This window comes from Gouania willdenowi, chromosome 16, assembly GCF_900634775.1.
Source record: "Gouania willdenowi chromosome 16, fGouWil2.1, whole genome shotgun sequence".
NCBI lineage: Eukaryota > Metazoa > Chordata > Actinopteri > Blenniiformes > Gobiesocidae > Gouania > Gouania willdenowi.
This window is the reverse complement of record NC_041059.1, coordinates 32,077,066-32,090,109: the sequence shown is the minus strand read 5'-3', so window position 1 is coordinate 32,090,109 and position 13,044 is coordinate 32,077,066. Positions and strand designations below refer to the sequence as shown.

At 40.7% G+C, this 13,044-nt stretch overlaps 2 protein-coding genes across 7 annotated transcripts in view; one reads left to right on the top strand and one right to left on the bottom strand.

Moving 5' to 3' along the window:
• Positions 1–13,044, bottom strand: part of LOC114478566 (uncharacterized) — a 34,582-nt gene that overhangs the window by 19,671 nt on the left and 1,867 nt on the right. For 3 of the 6 annotated variants that reach the window (XM_028471710.1, XM_028471714.1, XM_028471717.1), the window contains exons 2-4: positions 6,748–6,864; positions 5,428–6,106; positions 2,986–3,112 (exon numbers count right to left, since the gene is read on the bottom strand). In XM_028471710.1, coding sequence (XP_028327511.1) covers positions 2,986–3,112; positions 5,428–6,106; positions 6,748–6,792 — 851 coding nt within the window. In that variant the 5' untranslated portion in view covers positions 6,793–6,864. Of the gene's footprint in view, positions 1–2,985; positions 3,113–5,427; positions 6,107–6,747; positions 6,865–7,078; positions 8,884–13,044 lie in introns of those variants that run through there. The other 3 variants (XM_028471712.1, XM_028471711.1, XM_028471715.1) reach the window with 3 other exon arrangements.
• LOC114478453 (zona pellucida sperm-binding protein 3-like) overlaps positions 11,384–13,044 on the top strand; it is a 35,744-nt gene continuing 34,083 nt past the window's right edge. Inside the window, exon 1 of the mRNA XM_028471550.1 lies at positions 11,384–11,577. Coding sequence (XP_028327351.1) covers positions 11,384–11,577 — 194 coding nt within the window. The remainder of the gene's footprint in view (positions 11,578–13,044) is intronic.

The window sequence follows — 13,044 nt, the reverse complement described above, 5'->3', positions numbered from 1 at the left end:
CTCATATGGTCCAAACTTGCAAGTGTGTGTACTGATGGTGCTCCAAGCATGCGAGGCAAAGAGAAGGGTCTTGTTGGCCTCATGAAGAAAAGAGATGAAATCGGCAATTTCATCAGCTTCCACTGCATCATCCATCAGGAGGCACTGGTGTCAAAGCTCAGAAACAGTGAATTCCTAAATGTGATGCAAAGGGTTGTGCATGTGGTCAATTACATTGTTTCAAGAGCACTACACCACAGACAGTTCAGAGAGTTAATCCAGGACTATGACACAGAGTACAGTGATTTAGTGTTGCACAGTGAAGTAAGATGGTTGTCCCGTGGAAGGGTGCTGGAGCGGTTCCTGAGCCTCCTTCCAGAAATCAACAGTTTTTTGGACACCAAGGGGAAACACCAGCCAGAGCTGAAAGACCCAAACTGGATCATACAGCTGGCCCTCCTTACTGACATTACCTGTCACCTGAACACTCTCAACTTGCAGCTCCAAGGGAGAGACAAGCTTCCAAGTGACATGCTGAGGGCAGTCAGAGCATTCGAAAACAAAATAACTTCTCTGTGGATACCTGACAGAGAACTCATCCACTGCCCTAAACTCAAAGCAACAACCACAAGGGACCCATCTCTGCAGCAGCACTTCAGCTACAGCAGATTTGTTGAAGTTTTGGAGGAGCTGAAGGGTGAGTTTGAATCCAGATTCAGTGATGTGACTGAACATAAGGAGATTTTCAATTTTATTGAAAACCCCTTCCATGTGGATGTGTCCTCCCTCATGCCAACCATCACACAGCTCTGCCCTGATAATCGTGCTGCTCTGGAGAGTGAAATAATTGAGCTGCAAACAAATAACATTCTCCAAGTTGAACTCAGAGCAGGTGTTGGCCACTTCTGGAGTTTGGTTTCTGAAGCAGACTTCCCCACTTTGAAACCACTTGCACAGAAAGTGATGTCTTTCTTCATGAGCACATACACCTGTGAGTCAACATTTTCGACCATGAACATTATCAAGAGGAAACAGAGAAACCGACTGACCCATGCTCATCTTGAATGCCTCACTGTGATTGCAACAACAAACTACAAATATAACATGAATAAAGTCAAGGGCATGCATGCCAGCTTCCGCTCATCCCAGTATTAAAATAAATCTGGTCTTAAATGAAAATGTATTGGCCGTGTTATTTCTTTTTGTGGGATGTCCAATTTACATTTGCAAAGGTGACTTAGTATGTTGTCGTAAAAGTGGCTCGCCTTTTGATTTTGCACTGCCAATGTGGCTCTTGTGAAAAAAATAGTGAGGATCACTGCAGTAGAGTCTGGGTTCAGTTGGGGAATGCCACGGTAGTCACAGCTCGGTACTCACGACGACGATCGAAGGATAACTAGTAGTTCAGCAGCAGGTAAGAGATCTACACTGTTGCTGGCATGTCTGTCTCTCAGCAGATATCCAACGTGGATGCTTGTGGGTGTTTTTAATAGCGCTCCACGGGTTGGCAGTGTGTGATTATTGGATGAATGGTGATAAGTGGGCGTGAACGGCTGGATTTGTGAAATGGAAAATAACCTCAAACAGCTGGAACGCTACAACGGTCTAGTTCGGACACTCATCTTCACTTTGTATTAATAAAATGTTATGTTTATATCAAGAAGGTGTCCGCGGAGAATTCTTCACATCTTCACATCAACATTTAGATATGGGGGAACCCACCACATGAATATACAGTTTGTTGAAAAGATTGGCATATTGACTGATGCCATAACTTGGTGGAATAGTTGATTGCCAATGAAGTAATGATGAATATATCGGAAAAAACGTGAGAAAACACCTAATTTTTTTGAATTAAATTGATGTAAAATCATGTAGAAATGTGTTTTAAGACATTTTTTTGCAATATTTCCAGCAGAGCAGACCCTCCAATTATTGGTTCTTAGGGTCAAAGTTAACAGAAAAAACACAAATAAAAAGTATGGCAGACCATGTCAGGTTCAACCCAATTTATTGAGCTTTTGAGACTTTGGCTCCCCGACTATAAGCTGATTATGTTTGAGGAAGTAAGACGGCTCACGTGCTCCCTAACAGCGATCACATAATAAAAGTCAGTGACTGTACGACAGAATATTAAAACCTGGAGCAGAAAACAGAACAGACGTGTGATACACTTAACATTTGATCAGAATGAAGGACAGACCGTACCAAACTGTGTGGAATAAACATCAAGACAAAAAGATGACAAGCCTGAAGCAACACTTGTAGGTGAATAGAAGTATTGCACTTTATGTCCCCGACATCTACCGTCAACATTTGAAGGGGTTTCTTTCTTTATGTTTGACAATTCCATAATGGTGTTACTGGTCTTTTTCTTTGTTCATTATTGGTATTTTCAGTTGAAATGCTACTAACTAAGAATTTCTCCAAAATAAATTTTGATGACATTTAAATATTTCAGAGTTTCTCTGAATAATTCAGGAAAGTAGGCATGATGTCTGTGCAGCTTTTCCTAAAATGAGTAAAACAGTTTTTAAAAAGTAATGCTAATTTTATAATAGTTCACTTGTTATATTGTGTTTGTTTCTTCCTCACTAATGGTACTACTGATTTTATAGTATGTATTAAGTTGTTTTTTGTTGTTGGCAAAGCATACGTTTTTCAGGAAAAGCAGCCCACTGTAATGTTAGTGTAACTGTGTAGACAATACTTGTGTTATTGTTTATAATGGTGTCATATCAAAGAAAAGCAAAATAAAATCAATAATGTTCAAATAACTTGGATCAAATATGTTTGTGTTCACATATCTCTTCTAATTCTTATTTTCATTACATTATTCTAAATGTGGATTCAGCTGGGACTTCAGGACTGAATTTCATTAGCACTTGTCGTACAAGTGATGGTAATAGATAGATGGATAAATAAATATATAGATAGTCCTTGACCCATCAGACGTTTTGAGCAGCACTGTGGAGAATACAAGCCCCTTCAGATCCTGGAGCTCACCTTTGGTTAGAACATTGTTCCTTGTTACAGCGAAAGCTGCTCAGCCTGGGCTGTGAGGGCTGTGTTTGCAACGACCAGCTCCAGCTTTCTGAGGCTCGCAGTGACTTACACTGGGGGATGCCAGAACCTTCAGAGAAGAAGAGCAACAAAGCTGATGAATAGAGGTTCACTTTGACAGAAGAATTGGTACATACACAATCTCAGAGTAATGTAAAAAGAAGCAGCTGCTAATATTGCAGATACTAGTGTATCTTTCTCAGTAAGTTGGGAAGTTAGTGTATGATTTGGAAGGAAGGTTTGTTTCTTTCTTTTTTTAATGGTCATTGTTGTTAAAGCTGCAGTATGTAAGTTTTTTTTTTTTTTGTGTTATTTGGTCAAATATTCATAATCATCTTTGAGCATATTGTAATCCGAAGTGTTCTGAGAGGACAGTGAATGTATTCTCCTTTTCCTGGCTCTGTAAATAAGCTTTAGAAATCCAGCAGCATGACGCTGGACTTCAGTCAATCGGAGATCTTTCTACCAACAGAGCCATGAGCTTTTTTAAAGTGTTACTACTGGCTGCTCGAGCTGCTCATCAAAAGTCTACGCATGATTCGTGATCCATTTTCAGTCTGTGCGCAATCTGCCCCGAGTCAGAGAAAGAGAGTGATAACAGACGGGATAAATAGCTTGTAAACCTAAAAGAAACATTATCTAAGGTGGAGAGAACAGACGCAATTTGTCTGCAGTGCGGATGTGGAGTGTCTGCTCTGATCAGCTAGGCTTGGCTGCAGCTGCTTGTATGTGTGGAGTGGCTGTGAGCCTCTTACTGTCCACACAGAAGTAAGTGATACGTGCTTTAACATCAGAAAACTCTCCAAAAACACCAGATAAAGTCCCTACATTTGTTAATAGTCTCTATTGCGAAAACAGTCGCAAAGAGTTCCACAGTGTGCACGTGCACGAAAGCGTTCACAAGAAGACGCATGAGTTTCATTCAGGAAGGGAGGGGGGAGTGTCCACGATTCTACAAACTGCAGCTTTATGTTCTGTCATAGGACCACAACTACTACCTTTTAAAAGTATTTTCTACACATGATTAAGGGTATAGGGTAATTATATGTCTATAATTTATCATTTGCATTAATATAGTGATAAAGTTATCTGGCAAAGCCAAGAAAATGCACTTTCCCAAACTTCTTTATTGATTTGTATTGCAAACATCCAGCAGTGGGTAAACTCAAAACCAAAGTCACTGATTATGTTATGCATACTGCACATGGAGTGGACTGGGACAAATTTTTTGGCTTGGACAAAAAAAAAATATTTTGAGTTTAGTTTAGTTTGGAGGCTACAGAAAGCCTTTAATCCAGTAGTAGCCCACATGGAATAAAGGCTTTTTAATCAACAGTTGCTCTGAGTGCCTCCGATCTCTTCAAAACTTCAAGTTGGATCCCCACAATGAAGAGCACCAGATAAACTTTACATTTTTAAGCATTTTTAAAACTTATCAGAACCCATGCTGCACTAAATGCAACTCTTTTTTAGATCGGGCTACTTCAATCTTGAGCTTTGACATTTTAGCGATTTGATGTACATTCTCTCCCGATAATTACTGTACTGGATACGGGCTTTGATCACGGTATTGGTACTGGGTACGAGGTTTGATCACGCTGTCGTGTTGGGAACGAGATTTGACCACTTCATCAGTGTTGAAAACTAGCCCTGTACGATATCGATGTTGGGAACGAGTTTTGGTATTCGCTCTGTATCGCTGTGACACTGATACCAAATCTGACATCGATGTTGCACGCCCAATGCCAGTCTTTTTTTACTTGGTGAAACTGAGTCATTTGACTGAATTCTCGAGAACGTGGTACGTGCTATTCGGCGCAGAGACGTTCCGCGGGCCCGGCTGTAGTTAATCTGAACTTGTTTATTTGGATACTACTTGGATCATAACGCCACAAAACCAAACCTTAAAGTAAGCAGGCTTTTTACAAGTTGAAACAACACAGACTTCATTAAAACAGGAGCGGTAGCAGAAAACTGCTTGTAGAAATCATGTTGGATACCAGCTGAAAAAATTCTGAACAGTCCTATCTTCTTTGTGAGGCCTGGGGAGGGAAAGGGGCTGCAGAAGAACCCCCAGGATATTTGGTCCAGTTGACTCTGAATGAATCCACTCTGTCTGCAGCACACTTTTGGTCGCAGTTTCCATCGACAGTTATAGATTTAGAAATAATTAATCTTATTTAATAGTTTTTATACAATTAATTACCAATGTTCAGATTGAGATATCCTCATGTGTATAACTTGGCCAATAAAGTTGATTCTATTGTATTGTATTGTATTGTATTGTATTGTGTTCTATTCTATTCTAAGTGTGCCATAAAAGGTGCTAAAGTAAGCCAGAATCAAGGCAGGTAAGAATGAATAAAGTATCTATATAACACTGACCTCTGACAGCTGCGGGCGGTCGTGACCTCACAGATCTGGCGAGGACAGAAGCTCTCAGCAGGGTGCGTGTGTGTCCACTTCTGTGTGTGTTTCTTACAGAATGTCTGTGTGGGTCTGTGTGTGAGTGTGTGGTTGTGTCAGTATTTAGCAGTCGCACTGTGTTTTGTGTGTTATGTGAACGGAGTGTCCTGGTTGATGAAGCCTTTGCACAGGCCTGTCCCTGCTGATGCTGGTGTTTCACAGTGGGAGGAACCTTCCCTAAGGATAAGCGTGGCCATGTGTATCTGGGTGAGCGTGAGCTCTGGGACTGCTGTGGTTTTTGGCCTCGGCTTGTGCGATATCTAAGGTTTGGATGTTTTGAAATACACGTGTTATTCTTGGCGTGCGTGTCTTCTTGTCTGTGTGTTTTTTGTTGTTTGAGTTTTGTGCGCTGCAGTCTGAGCTTAGTCTGCACAATCTTTCTCGTGCATGTGTTTTTCTGTAGATGCTTTTGAGACTGACTTTGCGTCTTCAGTCGAGTTTGGATAAGTGTATTTTTGGAAGCACATTTGCGCATTGCTTTATGTATGTGTGAGCGCTTTTGTGTAGCACTGTGTTTGTCTCTGAATTCCCTGAGTGAGATAAAAAGCACTTTACGGACCAGACGTTCTTCATACCAAGGCATTCCATCACTGATGTCCTGTACACACAGACAGGAGTGCCTAATTTTAGTCAGGATTCAACCATTCTCACACATAATCCATTCATTGCTCCTTTTCAGGGTCACGGGGTTACACTAGTTTTGAAAAGCAACTTAAGCCCAAAACCACTTTTTTTCTGAAAACCAATACATTTGGGTTTGAAGTAGTGTTGTTAAAGAATTATTGTCCAACTCTTGTCATTTTAGTCAAAGTATTTCAATGTAGCGTATGTTGTAAAAATGTAAAAGTGACTATGAATTGAAATCCGGCTATTATGATTGAATTTTGCTGTCTTTACTGCTCCAGGAGCCCTGCCCATAATTTTTTTTTAAATTCCAACCAAAACCCTCATTGTTTAGTTACTCTTAAACAGTAAAAATCACCATTGAAGAGCATTTATTTTTGTTTCTATTGTGTATTACTAACTGTCCACATTTCTGACCAAATTGTGAAGGGAACTGTCATCCAAAATATACATAATTTACAATTATTTATAACAATAACTAGTTAATCAAACAAACACCTTTTAAAACTTGTTTTATCTCCTACGGTAGATAATTTGTGCTAGTGAGAGAGTACTCGGCTGGCAGTATTCCAGTTGTACATTGAACACGCTTTTTAGATGAAGAATTCTACTTACATAACTTTTTTTTATGATGTTCCTTTTCGGTCTGTCCGTGGTCATTTTGTCTTAAAGCACTGATCTTTTGTCTTTACAGGATTTTGACTGCTGGCATCACAATTATACCACGTTTTCCTGAAAGAGAAAAAATATTACAGTATAAACTTTTAGAATTTTTTCTTTAAACACCTGAAATACACATTTTATAAATGTTGTCTTTTATGTGCAGTAGTTTTATGACAATTCCGACCATAGTGTGTTTCGACATCTCACCGTAACAATGACAACGGAAACAATTGAGGACAGTCATCTGTTTATGGGGCATGATTTGTCTGGTTTTTTTTTTTACCTTTGAAACAGAGAGAGGAAGTGAGGTCACATCACAAGATGGCGCCAGCATGTACCGGCTGCCGTCTGCTGGAACTTTTGTTTGTAGTCGCACTGATCGGTCTTCTGTGCCAAAACAACACTGCGCTGATAGTTGACGACCGTCAGGTACTTATTCTTCTTAATCGTTCACATGATGTATGTCTGGGCTTCAACTCCGAGGATCAAACATCCAGACTTCCTCCTCACTTGGCGTCAGTACCTGACTTCCTGCTGCGCTCACCTGTCCTCCGGAGGAAGCGTGCCAAAAAACGGGGTAAACGTGGTGGAGTCCTGTTGAGGATAAAGGCGTTCTGGAGGTCAAACCCTGAGACTGATCCTGGATGCCAGTTAACATATGGATTACGATAGATTCAGCCCGTGGCTCCAGTGCGTCTGGTCTCCGGCTTGCGTCACCTGCCGCTCCGCAGATGACGCTGCGCCGCAGCTCTACACAGGCCGACGAGGATGTGACTCTACGCCTCGGCTTGCAGAATGCTAGATCGCTAGCCAACAAATCTCACCTCCTTAACGACCTTTTTATGTCCCACGGGTTGGATCTGATGTACATTACGGAAACATGGCAACGGGAAGATGACTATGTTCATCTTAATGAGCTGTGCCCTTCGGACTGCTCCGTGTTTGGAACTCCATGCCTTACACGACGTGGAGGAGGATTAGCGCCCGTATACCGAGACGCTTTCAGCTGCAGACTGTTGGACATGAACACGTTCAACTCCTTCAAGCTCCAGATGTGTAAGGTTGGAAATGAACATTCTTTTTACTGTGTTTTAATCTACCGACCCCCTGGTCCTGCTCGTTTATTCCTAGATGAATTCTCTGAGTTTATGTCATCTATTGTTAAACTGGAGAGTGTATTAATCCTTGGTGATGTTAATCTGCATGTTGATAATTCCTCCTGTCCTATGGCAGCTGAGCTGATGTCTCTAATGGACTCTTTTCACTTTCTGCAACATGTGTCAGGTCCAACACACACTAAAGGTCATACTTTAGATTTGATCTTTTCTTTTGGTTTAATGATTGACCATCTAGGTATTGAAGACTTACAAATAAGCGACCATTGCCGTATCGTATTTAATCTGTCAATCACACTGGTACAGACTACTTCTAATGTGAAAAAGTGGAGACGCATTCTTAATGAAGCAGCAATCAGTGGATTTTCTGCCTCTTTTGATCCAACTACTGCTAGTTGTGATGATGTTGACACTTTGACAAACTTCAATAGCCATTGTCTGTCTGTTTTGGACACAGTAGCACCAGCTAAAAATACTCCAGGCTCTAATAAGAAACCTTGTCCGTAGATGAATGAAGCTATTTTTAGCTTTAGGAGAAGCTGCCGAAAAGTGGGACGGTTGTGGAAAACCACTAAACTAGAGGTGCACAGACTCCATGTAAAAGAAAAGATAATGGAGCTAAATGAATTAATAAAGCATGCCCACTCTGCTTATTTCACTAATCTTGTTTTGCAAAATAAGAGAATCCCCAAGGTTTTGTTCAATACTATTGAAAATCTTGTTGCACCCTCACTGTCCTTTGTGCCTGTACACACACAGGAGGACTGTAACAATTTTTTAAATTTCTTTGTAAATAAAGTACAAGACATCAAGGCTAGCATCACTCCTCCCTTGGTTAAATTGTGCACTGCATTAGCCCCTGTGAGCTCATGGTCCTCCTTCACTCCTGTCAGCCTACAGGATGTTCAAGTTTTAGTAGGAAAGATGAAACCCTCATCGATAAAATAACACTAAAAAGTGTGATAAGACGTCCCTGTCATTGTTTTGTTAGCATTAGCAGTTGCACCGTCTTCATATGTTAGCGCTGTGTGCATGTTTTAGATCCTTGATGATATGGCCTACGTGGTTTAATTTAAGTCTAAAGTTTTCATTAGTCATTTCAATTTGCCGTTTTTGTCTCCGAAAAGACTGTATTAAAATGCATTTCGTGACGCTGCTTGAGAAACAACATCAGAATGTAGTGGTGTCATCACACTAGACCCTGAGATCTCCCAGATACATTATGTGAAATAAAAAAAGAACCTATACAAGTCTCAGCTGTCAACAAATAACATGGAAAGCATCTTTGATTCACAGGGTGATATTAAGAGCATTTGCATTGCTAATAGGGATGCAACGATTAATCGTAAGGCAGTTAAAAATCGATTCATAGGTATCACGGTTCATATTGATTTTGTGAAAATTGAATCGCAGTTCTTTTTTAAACAGCAGAGGGCGCTATATATTTATCCTTCTCTTGTCCAAATGCAGAGGCGGCGGGCGGAATCTGCTACTACTTTCTTTCTGGCCGCCTTATACTCTTAAACATGTTCATAAATGATTCCTTACCCCTTTAGCCCCCAAAAAATATCTGTAATATTACGTGAATATCTGTAAAAGTCACGTTTTTCTATTAGCTCTGTCTGCTAGCATAGCTTCTCTTCTTCACTGCAAGATATCTGCATGCCAACCGACCACTGGATTACCAGCGCCCTCTGCTGGTCCAAACAAATATCTGCCGTAAATCAATGCAATGACATTTTGTTTTTTTTTAAGTCCAATTATTAAGGCACGAAATACATTTTCAGTTGCACTTTTAAAACGAAAAAGAACTATTATGCAGTTTTGCATTGTTTACTATAGAACCAGAATTTAAATTATTAGGCTTCTTCTTCACTTGTATGATTCCTTTATTTATTTCATTCAAGATTTATTTTTTGCTAAATTGCTGTGTTTTGAATAGTTTATGAAGGGATTTTTTTGACAATGAAAAATAAAAGGAAAATAGTACAGTATTTTCTAGTTTTTTTCCCAAAAATAATAAAGGAATATTTTTCAGTCATTATTTGTCTACAGTCCCATTTTGTAAAATAAATCGTGAGAGAATTGTATCGTGAACCCAGTATCGTGAATTGAATCGTATCGGGAGTTGAGTGAATCGTTACATATTGCTAATAAAGAACTATGTGAGGCACCTATTGGAGTGAAAGATATTGAAGATACTTTTAAAAAGCTGAAACTCAATGAGTTATTTAAATAATTCCCTGGAGACTTTTCACGTTTTTTACATTATATTTATACAGTATATTTAGAAAGATAATGGAAAGCTCCCTCCTTCTTTGGCGCAAGGGTTAATCACTCTGATTCCCAAACCACAAAAGGATTCTTTGTTGCTTGATAATTGGAGTCCTGTTTTACTCCTGAATAATGAGTAATAGCTATAAGATCATTGCTACGTGCCTGGCAAATAAACTAAAAGAAGCTCCCGATGACATAATTAATGAAACACAATCTGGTTTTATGACTGGCAGATGAATAATATTAGGTTGATGCTTGATATTTTGGATTATTCAGAAACAATTTAAGATGTTGAAGAAGTTGTATTCTTTTGTACAAGGCGTTTGATTCTCTTCATCACATATTTATGTTTAAAGCACTTGATGTCTTTGGTATTGGTAACTTATTTAAAAAAAAACCTTTAAAACATTATATAAAAATGCAAATAGCTCAATCCAACTTGCTTTTGGTACTACCAAAAGATGTTGGTTTGTGTGTAGCTCTTGTGGTTCTTTTTTAGTTTTTTGGAGAGTCTTTGTTTATTTTGTTTTTGAGGCTGATCTCTTGTTAACTCTTGTCTTTGTGTTCCAGGAATTCCTGCTCGTGTCTCCACCTCCCAGTGATGTCCAATTGTATCCAGCTGCAGCACCGGAGCGGAAGCCCCTGACAGGACACAAGCCCCTGGCTGGACGGAAGTGCCCCTGACATGACAGGGGAAGATATTTTTCAATGCGACAAATCTCGAATTTAGCCAGGAAGTTGAACCTTAAATTTAGCCTGGAAGTGGAGGCGGTAGCGGTTAGGGTTAGTAAAAAAGAAAGGTAAGTATTGCAAAGTTGCCAGAACAGTGGATAGGGTTACTGGTATTCTGCATTACATCCGCCCAGCCAAAGGCTTGTGTCCCGTCAGGGGCTTCTACTCCGGGGCTGCAGGTGGATACTACATGTGATGTCAGTGTGTTTGGGTTGTGAGTGATTAACTGCCTCATGTTTTGCACCCAGGTGTGGCTCGTTCCCAATTAGCCCTCCTGCATTATTTAGCTGAGTGCTTGGAAACTAAACAATTGCTGGTTTGTCGTCAATATTACCCTATTAAAAGTTCAAACTTTTCTTGAAAAATCACAACTCAATTTGGAGATTTATTACTGCTCATGTGTTGAATTCAGTAAGAGGACAATTTTTCCTGCTAAGATAGAACTCTGGGGGCCTTGGCTGGGGATGTGGCCGTCATCCTTGGACAGGCTGCTTCTGTTCCGGTTTCTTCCTGGCGGTCTCTGCTGCCTCTGGGCCCACAGGCAGGCGCCCGCTGGCTGCCTGTTCAGCGCCGCTCTGGCCGTCTACTGGGTGTGGGCCTTTGACCCAGAGAGCCCCCTCAGGGGATTTGGTGCTGGGGTGTGTGTGGCGGTGGGAGTGTGGGTGTTGGTGGGGGGCCTTAGGGTTGGGGTTGGTGGCAGGGTGCGCTGGGTCCTCGGCTCCTTGGGGCTTTCTCGGATGTGTATGTGGGGGGCGGTGGCTGCCTCTCGGCTTGGGATCTTGGGGGCATCTGGGGGACTGCTCGGTCATGCCTTGGCTTCCGCTCTTTCTGCTGGCCTGGCTGCATCTTTGGGCCCCGGGCGGCGCTTGGGTTTGCAGAAGCAGTTCTTGCACAATCAATGGTCATGGACACACTGGCATGCCTTGGGCTGTGGGATAAACTCATACTGGGCTTAACCTTATGCACACTGATCCCAAATACCAGTTTTAGGTATTGCCTCTCACTCCTTCCTTCTGTTCACAGCCACCACCATTATCCTTAAGCTCCAAACTTGCCACCAGACTGGCTGAATGGATTTCTCAACACAATAAGCAAACTATAACATCACGTCTCACTCTCACCATTAGTATTAATGAGTCAAAGATCTTGTTATTGGCCAACCAGTTAACCATGAGCATCCCTAATTGATACATACACAAAAATAATGTTTAAAATTTCAAATCTAAAATTTAAAGACAGGTGACAAAAGCACTTTCCTAAAATTTCTTGCTTCTAGAGAATCATAGACAGCATTACATGGTGGGACAGGCTCTGTGTTCTGCTCTAAGGAATTCCACTCAGTAAGCCAACATGACGAAGTGCAGACTTTTTGAGTTTAAACAGGCAATCATCAACTATTGTTTGTTTAATGACGCTTTTTGAACATGCATGCAGCCCGGTTGCAGTGTTGCTCCTGAGGGGTCCTCGGATTGGTTACGGGCGTCATTAGTATCGAACCTTATCCCCGATGACCCATAGAAATTAAAATTCTTGGCCGAAACTGAAAATGAGAAAACCAAGGCTGAAAACCAAAACTATTAGTCTTATTGCATTTAAAGCTCTGAATGTGTACAAAATTTAAATATTGCAATTATATAAAATAATATTAATGTTTCAAAGAATAAATCAATTACAAATATGAAAATATTAATTTAGATCTGACATTGTGACAATGCACAATATAAAATTAAAAAATAATTGATAAGCTCATACATTAAATAACAATGTGCAGGCCTATAATTGCTGAAAGAGAGTCAAATTAAATGTCTTCTCATTAAAACACAAAGTGCACTGAAGTTCTTGATGAAAATCACAGTACAGTCGTGATAAAGTCCAGAGGATCTCTGAGAAATGTGCACTAACAGACTCTGAAACCAGATGCTATCAATGCGTAGCTGTGCGTCAGGCTGCCGTGTAGGGGTCCGTGTTGACGGAGGGCTACACGTAACTACAGTGTCTAAGTAACACAGAAACATAAATCACACTTACTGCCCCGTCAACTCTGCTCAGAAGTCGCTTTAGTGCTCAGATGTATTGAAATACAGTCGCTCCGTGAGTCTGCAGACAAGTTGGCCCATTTTCAGAG